General features: G+C 44.2%; 1 protein-coding gene across 1 annotated transcript in view; it reads left to right on the forward strand.

Moving 5' to 3' along the window:
* The window catches only part of LOC110259857 (cytochrome P450 3A29-like), a 133251-nt gene that overhangs the window by 40054 nt on the left and 79367 nt on the right, over window positions 1-13830 (forward strand). The window contains exons 12-14 of the mRNA XM_085016564.1: window positions 3846-4006; window positions 7310-7537; window positions 10829-10983. Coding sequence (XP_084872690.1) covers window positions 3846-4006; window positions 7310-7516 — 368 coding nt within the window. The 3' untranslated portion in view covers window positions 7517-7537; window positions 10829-10983. The remainder of the gene's footprint in view (window positions 1-3845; window positions 4007-7309; window positions 7538-10828; window positions 10984-13830) is intronic.

Here is a 13830-nt window from a genome sequence, read left to right on the forward strand (position 1 = left end):
AAGTCTCTTCTCCAAGTCCATGATTTTCTTTTCTGAGGAGATGTTCATTTGTGCTGGATATTAGATTCCAGTTATAAGTGATATCATATGGTATTTGTCTTTGTCTTTCTGGCTCATTTCACTCAGTATGAGATTCTCTAGTTCCATCCATGTTGCTGCAAATGGCATTATGTCATTCTTTTTTATGGCTGAGTAGTATTCCTATCATCATTCTTTATGTTGATTCTCAAAACCTCTCAGGTTTGTTCACTGGAGTTCTTTCTAGTAGCCTCCTGTAATTTTTTCTTTTTTCTTCTTTTTGATAAATTTTTCAATACATTTTTTAGTAATTAGGTTCAAAAATAACGAAGTGTAGAGATTCCCAATATAGAGCCTGCCCCCACCTACACAGAGCCTCCCCCAACATCAAAAGACAACACCAGAGTGGTGTGCATCTTCTAGCAAACATACACTGATACAATTTTATCACCCAATGTCCCTAGTGTACATTAGAGTTCTTGGTGTTTTTCACTCTATGGGTTTTGATAAATGTATAACAGCATACATCCCTCATTGTAGTATACCAAGTATCCTGTATTATTTACATTTATTATTTTCTGAGGACTTCCTTGCTTTCTTTTTTTCCTTATTTTTATGGCCACACCTGTGGCATATGGAAGTTCCCAGGCTAGGGGTCAAATCAGAGCTGTAGCTGTGACCTACGCCACAACTTGTGGCGATGCCATATTCTTAACCCACTGAGCGAAGCCAGGGATCAAACCTGTATCCTCATGGAGACTACATCAGGTCCTTAACCTGCTAAGCCACTGTGGGAATGCCTTTCCTTGCCTTCCGATGCAGGACCTTTGCAGGTTTCTCTTCTCGCTTGCCCTGACTAGCCCTGAACCAGCCATTTCCCAAGGAGTCCTGGTTCCCTTTATTGAGAAATGGGATTTAGAAATCACAATCTAGGGCCTAGGAATGGGCATTGCTGCTACGGTTTCGTTATGTCTAGATCCTCTCAGTGAACAAAGCTGAGAACATCAAGTGTATTTACACAGGATGAATAAACATAAACATTTTTACAGCTACCCATAACCAGTGATGTAAACAGACTCTCTCTCTTTCTCTTTCAAACATGAAGACCCTGATTTATTCTTTATTTTCATGGCAGGAGTGCTCCCACGTGGCCCATTTCAAGCTCTCAGTGGTTTGACAACCATCTCACAAAAGTATTGAATTTTGTGCCTACTGAGCACTTGACATATAGGTAGTGTCTCTGGAAACTTAGTGCTAACTTGTACTTCATTTTAATTAACCAAAATTTAAATGTAAATGGTCACATATTAGATAGCATAGCTCCAAACTTTGAGTTTCATAGTGTTTATGCTGACTAGGGGGAAAAAACTCATCGATAAGTTTACCCCCAGTAGCATAGAGGAAACATCTTTGGGCTGCAAGAATCTTGTAGATGTTTTTTACACTCATTTTGTGTTGTTTGTTACATGATTGAGGTAGATGCTATATTGATTTGAGTACTTTAAGTATATAAAAATTCTGGTCCAGTCCCATCAAATAGATTAGAGTCTGACCATGCTTGGTTTCTCTCAGGAGAAAATTTTTAAAAAGAGACCTGTTTTATAATCACTGGGCTATTTTCTGAGCACAGTAAGGGGGGCAGACACTGAGAAGATGACATTCAGGCCATAACTGAAGCATGGCCAATTGCGCTCATTGCATCCTAGTTTTCTATAGTTCATGCTGGACAATGTCGTTCTAAGGATACATTCTTTCTTCTCTTTTAATATCATTAATTAGAGACTAGGGTAAATCCAATTCTTCTAGTTTTTTTTTTTTAATTTTTAGGCTCCCATCTGTGGCATATGGAAGTTCCCAGGCTAGGGGTCGAATCAGAGCTACAGCTGCAGGCCTATGCCACAGCCACAACAATGCAGGATGCAAGCTGAGTCTGCAAACCTACACCATAACACGTGACAATGCTGGATCCTTAATGCACTGAGTGGGGCCAGGGATCAAACCTGCATCTTCATGGATCTAGTCAATTTCATTTCCACTGTGCCACCCGGGAACTCTGATTTTTTTTTTTTTTAAATCTCCATAGTTTCTGTACATGTCTAGCTCACCCACTTGAAGGCTTGATCCCCAGGTCTTCTCTTACCTGACACCACCCAAAGTATAATCCTTGCTTCTCAGGACACATTGTGTACACAAATCACCACATCTCATGAATGTGCGTATTTTGTTTCCATTGTTCTAGCTTGGGGTGTGAGGCTCTGCATTTCTTTTTTTATTATGATTAAAGTATAGTCGATTTACCATGTTGTTCCAACTTCTGCTCTACATCAAAGTGACTCAGTCAGACATTCCCTTTCTTATCTTCCATCATGGTCTATCCAAGTGATTGGATATAGTTCCCTGTTCTATACAGTAGGACCTTGTTTTTTATCTTTTCTAAATGTAGTAGTTTGCATCTACTACCCCCAAACTGCCAGCCCATCCCAATCCCCCCTCCACTCTCCGGCAACCACAGGTCCCTTCTCCATGTCTGCGAGTCTGTTTCTGTTTCGTAGATAGGTTCACTTGTGCCATATTTTAGATTCCACATAGAAGTGATGTCATATGGTATTTGTCCTTCTCTTTCTGACGTATTTCACTTGGTGTGAGACTCTCTAGTTGCATCCATGTTGCTGCAAATGGCATTATTTCATTCTTTTTTTATAGCTGAGTGCTAGTCCATTATATATACATACCACATCTTCTTTATCCATTCATCTGTTGACGGATATTTAGGTTGTTTTCTTCTTGTCTTGGCTATTGTGATTAGTGCTGCAATAAACATACAGGTGTGTGTATCGTTTTGAATTGTAGCTTTGTCTGGATATATGCCCAGGAGTAGGATTACTGGATCATGCAGTAGTTACAGATTTAGTTTTCTGAGGAACTTCCATACTATTTTCCTTAGTGGTTGTACCAGACTCTGTGTTTCTAATAAGCTCCCAGAAGCTGCTGCTGCTGCTGGTCCATGGACCACTTGTTGAGAGGCAAGAGTTTTCTCTAGCACAATATATTTTTTTTGGTCTTTTTAGGGCTGCACCCATGGCATATGGAGGTTCCCAGGCTAGGGGTCCAATCGGAGCTACAGCTGCCAGCCTATACCACAGCCACAGCAATACCAGATCCAAGCCCTGTCTGTGACCTACACCATAGCTCACAGCAACACCGGATCCTTAACCCACTGAATGAGGCCAGGGATCGAACCAGCAACCTCATGGTCCCTAGTCAGATTTGTTTCCGCTGCACCAAAACAGGAGCTCCTCTCTAGCACAATACTGAATTCTCAAGTTCATACAAACATGTTTAGGTAAAAAAATCATTTAATTTTCCCTATCATATAGGCTTGGTGTTGCAAAATCTTTCAAAAGTATCAGGTATAATTTAGCTAGACTAGCGGAAATTGTTGTGGAAGAAAATGCCACCTCGTATTTCTTGTAGCTAAAGTGCATTTAGGATTCTCTGAGGGACATATTGACAACAATGCATATGTTAGACACAAATGCTCTCTCTTGAAATCACCCAGCTGTGTTGGTGGGGAGGGTGCCATTCCTAGGAGCAGAGGGCCAAGAATACGGTTGACCTTAAGAAAAACTGGACTAAGACTCTTTTTTTTTCACTTTTTCTGGCACTATGAGGCAGACATGAGAGTGAAAACCACTCCCACATTGACTCTGAGTTACTTGTACATTTTTTCTCTAGAGATTTGGGACTTTCATTTAGATTTCTCATCATCTAAATTGTGGATTTTTCATTGACGGGCTTTATCTATAACGTCTTTAATTTCCTTTTAGTCCTGTTTGACGAAGAACTTGTGGCCCAAGGTATTACCTTTATTTTTGCTGGCTATGAGACCACTAGCACTCCTCTGTCCTTCCTGATGTATAAATTGGCCACTCACCCTGACATCCAGGAGAAGCTGCAGAAGGAGATTGATGTGACCTTCCCCAGTAAGGTCAGCGATGCTACCTGGAGGGGGAGGGGGAAGGTGGAGCCTTAGCAGGAGTGTCTGCTTATCACGTTTTAGGAGATTTTTGTAAAAAAACAGAGGCATCAAAATTTTTACCTGAACTACACCTAAAGGGTCAAAAATAAAGAAGTAAACATAGGTAATGCATGCTACTCTCATAAATATAGGACCTTGGAGTTCCCGTTGTGGCTCAGTGGTTAATGAATCCAACTAGGAACCATGAGGTTGCGGGTTCGGTCCCTGCCCTTGCTCAGTGGATTAGGGATCTGGCACTGCCATGAGCTGTGGTGTAGGTTGCAGACGCGGCTCGGATCCCAAGTTGCTGTGGCTCTGGCATAGACCAGCAGCTATAGCTCTGATTCGACCCCTAGCCCGGGAACCTCCTATGCTGCGGGAGCGGCCCAAGAAATGGCAAAAAGATAAATAAATAAATAAATAAATAAATAAATAAATAAATAAATAAATAAAGGCCCTTTGAATAGAGTGCTGGTCCTGGATATCAATTATTATAATAACACCAGTTTTTTTTTTTTGTCTTTTTTTTTGCTATTTCTTGGGCCGCTCCCACGGCATATGGAGGTTCCCAGGCTAGGGGTCGAATTGGAGCTGTAGCCACCAGCCTACGCCAGAGCCACAGCAACGCAGGATCCGAGCCACGTCTGCAACCTACACCACAGCTCTTGGCAACGCCGGATCCTTAACCCACTGAGCAAGGGCAGGGACCAAACCCGCAACCTCATGGTTCCTAGTCGGATTCGTTAACCACTGCGCCACAACGGGAACTCCAATAACACCAATTTTTTAAAAATCGCAAAACCTCCGTGACATCGCACGATAAGCATCTCTTGGTCAAGCCTGCTTGGTCTGTTGATACTGGCTGGACTTGCATTGGTCTAGCTGTTGGCTGATCTAGGCTGACCTTGTCTACAGTGGCAGGGCTGACTCAGCTCCACACGTGCTTCTCCCAACTTTCAGTCCCCTTGGGTCAGCTTCTCAGGGCAATGGGAGATGCAAGAGCAAGAAATTCAAACATTACAGGTGCCTTCAAACCTCTGCCAGTGTCACCCTGAGCCAGCTCTCCACTGTTCAAAGTGAGCCGCCTGGTCAACCCCAGAGGCACAATGGGAGGGTACCACAAAGGTAGATGACAAAGGGCGTGGACACAGGAAGGAGTAGAGACTTGGGACCTTTAATTCAGTCTACCACCCTGGGAAAATTGTGGACTAGGAAAGGGCAAAGGGTAGGAACAGAGCACATGAGAATTAGACCTGAATGGTTTTTGACAAGTCTATAACCTTTCAGAGTCCTGGGTCCTACAAAGTAAGGATACAGCATAGAGTCTATAAGAGATGATCTGTCTTCCTTGGTAAACCCTATACTGGAATTTGTTTCATTGCTATAAGATGGAAAGGCCACTAGGAGATAGTAGCTAAAGGATGGTATTCTTTTTTTTTTATAATGATACTTACAATAAAACAACACCAATGGCTAAAATTTGCTCTTCACTATATATGTCTGTTCTAAGTGCTTTCTATTTATAAATGAATCTAACTGTGATAAAATTGTGTATTAGTCAGCGAGAGGTTAGGTTATGCCTCAGGAACCTAAATCTCTGAGCTCTCATAGCAAAGGTTAACTGCTAACCCACATCTCCAAGTGCAGCACAGATCGTCAGTGGAGGGTGGGAGTGGGAAGCTCTGCTCCACACAGTTACTCGGGGAAACGGACAAGGAGGCCCCAGCATCCTGGAGCTGCGTTATCTAGACACAAAGTCTTCCTGTTGTCTGGGGAATAAGGACCTCGAGCACTGCTCACTGGATTTTCAAATCTTTTGTCCTCCAACTAATGTAATTGCCTCAGTTCACAGCCCATTGGTAAAGCTGGTTTCCCATAACTTCACATGGGCTGGGAAAGAGGGGGACCATGTGGATATTGGGGAGCAGAGACTATCTCTGCCATACAATCCTAGGAAGGGTCAACTCTGATTATGTCCATGTAGCATTTCAGAAAGCTGAGCTACCAAGAGATGAAGCACTTCCATGCACCTGCCGTGTGCCTAGTGATGAGGACGCCAAGCTGGGAGCCAGGGTGTTGGCTCCTGAGCCTCGTCACCCTCTACAGTATTGTCCCTTAACTGTAACACTATGTGACAGCCACGTGTCACCCTCCCTGTCGCCAGTTCTCTGCCCAAACTAGAATTCTTGGTGGGGTGAGGAGACCTGGCCTCTAGGGCTGGAGTGGCCTGTTTAGACCTTCAGACCTTACGGTCAAACCTGAGGAAACAACAGGGGCCTGTTCCAGACACAGAGGGTGGGGCTGAGGGGAGAGGGGGCTCTGATCCTCTTGTAATGTTCCCTGGAACTGAATTCTCTTTCTGGTAGCACCCATCTCACCCTTCTTTCATGTATTTGGTGTAGAGAGGAACTCATCCCCCCCCCCCACCAATTACTTCTAGAGTTTTTTTGGTTTTGGTTTTTCTTTTTTTTGTCTTTTTGCCTTTTCTAGGGCCGCTCCCGTGGCACATGGAGATTCCCAGGCTAGGGGTTGAATTGGAGCTGTAGTCACCGGCCTACACCAGAGCCACAGCAACACGAGATCCAAGCCACGTCTGCAACCTAAACCACAGCTAACGGCAACGCCAGATCCTGAACCCACTGAGCAAGGCCAGGGCTTGAACCTGCAACCTCATGGTTCCTAGTCGGATGCGTTAACCACTGAGCCACGACGGGAACTCCTAGAGTTTTTATATAACATAGTGTTTTCAAATTTTGTATGTATAAGCACAAGGATTAGCATCAGGAGTTTTCAAGTAAAAAGTTCTGTGTTGAGTAATGGGTGTCCCTTTTTACACCTTTTCTTTCCTTGGTGCAGGCGTGTGGCCTCCCTCTTGAAAGTAAATGATGACCTTGGCATCTTTCACTTAAGTGTAAAGATGATTGTCTATTAGCCACATTTTTTTCCCATAAGAAAGAAAAAAAACACTACACGATAGGGATTTCACGTTCTTTTTAGGGGATTATCGCAATGGTCTCCCACAGTTATAACAGCTCCATACATCACAGGTGGCCCCTGAGGGGTCAAAGGACATGACAGATATTAAGATATCTAAGTGCTAAAGTCCTTTACCAGTTTCCATTATTCTCTGGAGCGCCTCCCATTTCACCAGGACTGTGACCTTCCCTGGCATTCTGGTGGTTAGGATCCTGCGTTCTCGCCATCGTACAAGAGAAATTGAATGGAAAGTTGACCCCAAATTTCACTTTATCAGAATCTGTTCTTTTCTTTCAGACACCTCCAACCTACGATGCCCTGGCACAGATGGAATACCTTGACATGGTGTTGAATGAAATTCTCAGATTAATCCCACTTGCTGCTAGACTCGAAAGAGTCTGTAAGAAGGACATGGAAGTCCATGGGATGTTCCTTCCCAGAGGGACCGTGATGCCCCAGGGAAGGGGACCCACCCTGATCCAGGCTGGTCTGAGCACATTCTGAGGACTCAATTATTGTAGATAAGTTGCGATCGTACGATCATTTATTTGCCTATCTTTTTATTGTTGGAGGGTTTCTTTTTTAAAGTTTGACTCATTGTTAGAGTCAAAATTTTACAAACTGTAGACTAGGAAAAACAAAATCATGTCCCGTCCATGTCCCTCAACCTTAAGATAGGCCTCATTAATAATGGGATGCATGTGCTAACAAAGATTTTTGTATGCCTATAGATTTTTAAAACTTGGGATGGTATTGCATTCAGTTTGATTTTGAACTGCACACTTTTAGCAGTAATCAACATTCTAAGCATGTGTGTATGCCATAGTTTACTTAACCATTATCTTTTTTTAGGTGTGTAAGATTTTTATTTTCTTTAAGATTTTCTCTCTGTTTTCCGCAGCTGTCTGCATTTACCACCAATATCCCCACATTCCATTTCTTTAATAAACCTTGGCTTCTGGAATTCCCAGCATGGCTCAGCAGTACCGAGCCGACTAGTAGTCACGAGGATGTGGGTTCAATCTCTGGCCTCGCTCGGTGGGTTAAGGATCTGTGAGCTGCGGTGTAGGTCACAGACACATCTCAGATCCTGAATTGCTGTGACTATGGTGTATGCCGGCAGCTGCAGCTCTGATTTGACCTTTAGCCTGGGCACTTCCATAGGCTGCAGGTGCAGCCCTAAAAAGACAAAACAAAACAAAACAAAGCAAACATTTTGGCTTTCGTTTCCTCCAGCATTATTGTGAGATGTAGCCTGGGGACTGAGAGACCTCATCCCTGTGGTTCAAGGAGCCTCACTGAGGGCAGAAGTGCACCCAGGCCCCAGTGCTGGCTGTGACTGCAGTCCTGGGCCAGCTCCTTCTACTCAGTATTTGCTGACCTTCCACAGAGAAGTCCTCGCTCTCAGACGTCTGAGATGTCCTCCTTGGAGGGGCTGAGCATCCGCTTCTGAAAATTCAGAGCCAAGGTCTGGCCTGGACACAGCTTGGAATCTGTAGAGAGTTGATGCTTCCTATTTGTGTGTCATGAGCACAATTTGGAGGGACCTCTTTAGGGCATTAGCTGGGATTTAGACTTCTGTAGCCCCTGACTCTAAGCTCCCTGATGGCAGGGACTTTGTCGTGTTAGCTATGGTGCCCCTGATGTTGACATAACCTCTGCACGTAGCCCCTGTTGAAAGAAATAGTCAGAGTTGATCAAGTCCCTGTTTTCTGGGCCAGGGGACCTCCAAGTTCATCAGCTCCCCCTCCTGGAGCTTTATGAATCTAAACCCAGAGATGGCTCTGCAACCACTTTTTTTTTTTTCCCCCACTGTACAGCAAGGGAATAAAGTTATCCTTACATGTATACATTTTTTCCCCCACCCTTTGTTCTGTTGCAATATGAGTATCTAGACATAGTTCTCAATGCTACTCAGCAGGATTTCCTTGTAAATCTATCCCAAGTTGTATCTGATAACCCCAAGCTCCCGATCCCTCCCACCCCCTCCATCTCCCATCGGGCAGCCATAAGTCTATTCTCCAAGTCCATGATTTTCTTTTCTGAGGAGATGTTCATTTGTGCTGGATATTAGATTCCAGTTATAAGTGATATCATATGGTCTTTGTCTTTGTCTTTCTGGCTCATTTCACTCAGGATGAGATTCTGTAGTTCCATCCATGTTGCTGCAAATGGCATTATGGCATTCTTTTTTATGGCTGAGTAGTATTCCATTGTGTATATATACCACCTCTTCCTAATCCAATCATCTGTTGATGGACATTTGGGTTGTTTCCTTGTCCTGGCTATTGTGAATAGTGCTGCAACGAACATGCGGGTGCATGTGTCTCTTTTAAGTAGAGTTTTCTCCGGATATATGCCCAAGAGTAGGATTTCTGCAACCACTTTGATTCATTTAGTTGCTAAGCAGAAATTAAGTGCCTCTCTGTGTGTCAGGGCCTGGGCCAGGCAGTGAGAAATCCAATTTTTTTTAAATGCCTATCATGGAGAATTTTTGACATACACAGAGGTGCATGTATATTTGACATATACAGAAGCATATTTAATAGGCACAAGTCTGTACACGTCTATGGAATACTCTTAATGTATCTGTATGTGCCCATTTCCTGCCCAGCCACCACCAACCCATGACACTGCCCTATCCACATGCCACTGCTACCCTTCTCTTAATTCCCACATATGTTAAGTCACAAGGTCTGTAAATATTGCAGGATGTTCTACAAAATAGGGTCTGTTCAAAATATACATAACCACAATGCCATCAGCACTTGCCCCAAATCCACAGTGTTCCTTGATATAGTCAAATACTGAGAAGTGAAACTTGAATAAAACATAGGTCTAACCATTGAGGAATTTATAGGCTAGTGGAACAGATGGAAAGGAAATCAGTGATTATGTCAGCATAATGTAGAATCATACTTAAGTAAATCTGACTTTAGCATTCTGGGGGTCAGGGGGAGAAAGACAGACAGACAGAGACACAAGGCAAAAGAAGGGAAAACAGGGTGAAATAACAGTTTAAATCATAGGCAGCATTTCATCTGCCTCCATCACCCATGAGCGCACGACCAACATAAGTGGAGGTGAAGACAGGACCCCACATGGCCTTCAGTCACTCATGTTTCCTACTTGCCTTTCAGAGCATGAACAGCCATCTCAACCTCCTAATTTCAGTGTTTGGAGATAGTTTTGTTTTTTATTTTTTTTTCTTTTTAGGGCCGCACCCATGGCATTTGGAGGTTCCCAGGTGAGGGGTCAAATTGGAGCTGTAGCCCCTGGCCTATGCCACAGATCCAAGCCGTGTCTACAACCTACACCACAGCTCACGGCAACGCTGCATCTTTAACCCACTGAGCAAAGCCAGGGATCGAACCAGAGTCCTCATGGATACTAGTCTGGTTTGTTAACCCTTGCGCCACGACAGGAACTGCGATAATTTTTTTTTAAACAGCATTCATCTCATCTCAATGAGACTGAAAGTTCCCATAGGGTGAGGGGGATGGGAAGGACCTGGAGCTTCCCTTTCTCACAGCAGCATACCCACCGCAGATGAACGACCAGCCCCCAAAACATGTGGGCACACTTATGTTGCTCAGGTGCTCATGGATGACGGAAGCAGATAAAAATGCCTCCCATTATTTAAATTGTTATTGCCCCCTGTTTTCCCTTTTCTTACCCTTGTGCCCCTGTCTGTCTGTCTTTCTCTCCCCACCTCCCTTACAGTCCAGGTAGAGGATTTAAGTAAAAACGTCAAACATGGAGCTCTTGTGATTTTTATGTTTCATTCAACTGTTTCATCTACTTTTATGGAACCAGGTTCAGTAAGAAGCACAAGGACACCATGAATCCTTACACTTACCTGCCTTTTGGGACTGGACCCCGCAACTGCATTGGAATGAGGTTTGCCCTCATGAACATGAAACTCGCTCTCGTCAAAGTCCTACAGAACTTCTCCTTCAAACCTTCAAAAGGTCAGAGAGTTAATTTTATGCATAAATAATGTCTTATTGGGATTTTTTTTAAACTGAGGGGTATCTCCCTCTATGTATAAGAATGTGATCTTTTCAAATAATAATTTGTCCTATTAACCAAAGGATCTGTTTGGAGTCATCTGTAACCTTGAATTGTCCTTCAGCTCTGGAGGGCTAAGTCTGTGGCTTTATAAAGACCCAGTGATAGGAGTTCCTGTCGTGGCACAGTGGTTAACAAATCCGACTAGGAACCATGAGGTTGAGGGTTCGGTCCCTGGCCTTGCTCAGTGGGTTAATGATCCGGCGTTGCTGTGAGCTGTGGTGTAGGTTGCAGATGCGGCTCGGATCCCACGTTGCTGTGGCTCTGGCGTAGGCCGGTGGCTACAGCTCCGATTAGACCCCTGGCCTGGGAACCTCCATATGCCGAGGGAGCAGCCCAAAGAAATAGCAAAAAGACCAAATAAAAAAAAAATGAACATTTAACTTTATCTACAAACTTTCATGAAAACCAAAATGTTGGGGTGACGGCAGTATTGACATGTCTATCCAGGTGTTATTTTGAATAGGCTTAGTTAAGTGTTATATTGAGAAAGTCAGTGAACACCTCTTTGCAAAAGTATTATCTGATGCCTCTGTGCACATCAGGGGGAATGTGTTCACTGCATCAGGGAGAGTCAGAGTCTAAATGCTTTTGACCATCATGGTCATTGCCTGGGTGGGGCTTTTATCAAAACCTCTAATTGACATATTAAATAGATAAAAGTTAATCCACTGTAACTTTGCCCATTGCTTAGAAAGCTTACTCATAGTTGAAATCTCCCTTTTGGAGCACATTTTTTTTTTTTCCTGAGAGTTAAGTGTTTTGGGGGGTGGGATTAGGACTTAAGCCAGGGAGACAGCATCTCAGATAGCCCTGAGAAACCAATCACGGGAGCACATATTTTTTGGTAACCCTCAACTGAGACACTTAAGACATGATTAGTTTGTGTTGTCTTTTTTTTTTTTTTTTTGTCTTTTTAGGACCGCACCTGCAGCATATGGAAGTTCCCAGGCTAGGGGTCGAATTGGAGCTGCAGCCACTGGCCTACACCACAGCCACAGCAGTGCAGGATCTGAACCACATCTGCAACCTATACCACAGCTCACGGCGACGCCGGAGCCTTGACCCACTGAGTAAGGCCAGGGATCGAACCTGCGTCCTCATGGATACTAGCTGGGTTCATTAACCGCCGAGCTAAGATGGGAACCCCCAGGACATGATTAGTTTTGATTTAGTTTTTTCATCTCATCTCTTAACACTTCTGATAGGCAGCAAAGATGTTTTCTTCATACCTCTTTGTATTCCATCCTCAACTCCCAACTGCCTGAAGACAATGAATATGGAATAAAAGGTGGCTGATTGGTCAATTGATTGGACAGAGTGGCTACAAACACTGGTCAGTTTCAATGGGTATCAGAAGCTGCACGGGGCTCTTCTTGCTCCTTCCCTCTCCTTTCCTTCCAGTGCCTCAGCCCCGCTTCCTGGACAATCCAGCCCTGAAGACAATAGGTAGGGTAAGGAAGGTGAGCAGCCACACACTGCAGGGCAGAAGGCAGAGAAGGGAGCAAAGGGGCTCCAAGTCAGAGACCAAGTAGGGAGGGGAGGGTGCCCACATGGATGGCAGTCTGGCACAGGTGTGGGAACCCAGGCAAGGTGAGAAGGGTGTCCACACAGAAGGGTGGCCTGAGAAGGCAGTCAGAGGCTACATAGGGTGTGGAGAACCCAAGTAGGGTGAGGAGGTCACCCATGAATGGAATGGGATGATTGGGGAATTGGCTCCGTAAAGGGGGATTCATCAAGTAAATATATGAAAGATAAAGGAATCCAGGTTTCTCCCTACTGGAGAAGGGTGTCATGGATTCAGTGAGAAAACCAAAATAAGTCCTATGGCGTCAGATACTGGAACTGAATGTATCAGTGTAGGTCCATGCTTTTATGTATAGATAGATGGTAGCTAGATGATACAAATAGACAGATGGTGGATCGATATAGATGACAGGTAGGTAAGTAGGTAGGTAGGTAGATTGTGTGTGTGTGTGTGTGTGTGTGTGTGTTTGTAATGTGTTTTATTCCCTAGTTCTCTGCACCAGTAGGGTGTGACACCCTAGTGGAAGTGAACACACCAGATCTTGGCTCAGAAATAATATTTTGGGCCTTCCCTTGTGGCACAGCAAGTTAATGATCCAACATCACTGCAGTGGCTTGGATTGCTGCTGTGGTGCAAGTTTGAGCCCTGGCCCAGGAACCTCTGCATGCCATGGGTACAGCCAAAAAAAAAAAGGAGTATAATTTTCCATGGAAAGGAACTAGGGTTCCTTACAGAATTGGCTGGTTCCAGGGCTCTGAAGTACATGATGACCCTGGAACATCTTGGGGTATTTTTGTCTTTTTAGGGTTGCACCCACAGTATATGGAGGTTCCCAGGCTAGGGGTCAAATCAGAGCTACAGCTGCCAGCCTACATCACAGCCACAGCAACACCAGATCCAAGCCACGTCTCTGACCTACACCATAGCTCACAGCAATGCTGGATCCTTAACCCACTGAGTGAGGCCAGGGATTGAACCTGCAACGTCATGGTTCCTAGTTGGATTCGTTTCCACCGCGCCATGACAGGAACTCCCATCCTGGATTAGAAAGCAAAGAAATGTGAACAGTGAGAGGGATGTGTCCAAAAGACACAGAAGCCAGCCTGAGGGGCCTCCATAGAAATAAGGGACAATTTGAGCATCACACTAAATAAAGGTAGTAAGGTATGATAAGCCATTCAAGAAAATAGGGAAATATGTGTACATATAGAGATACATA

The sequence above is a fragment of the Sus scrofa genome, chromosome 3 (genome assembly GCF_054392235.1).
Source record: "Sus scrofa isolate SSC_HxYL_T2T_F1_AM1 chromosome 3, Sscrofa_HxYL_maternal_Yorkshire_Landrace_v2.0, whole genome shotgun sequence".
Lineage (NCBI taxonomy): Eukaryota > Metazoa > Chordata > Mammalia > Artiodactyla > Suidae > Sus > Sus scrofa.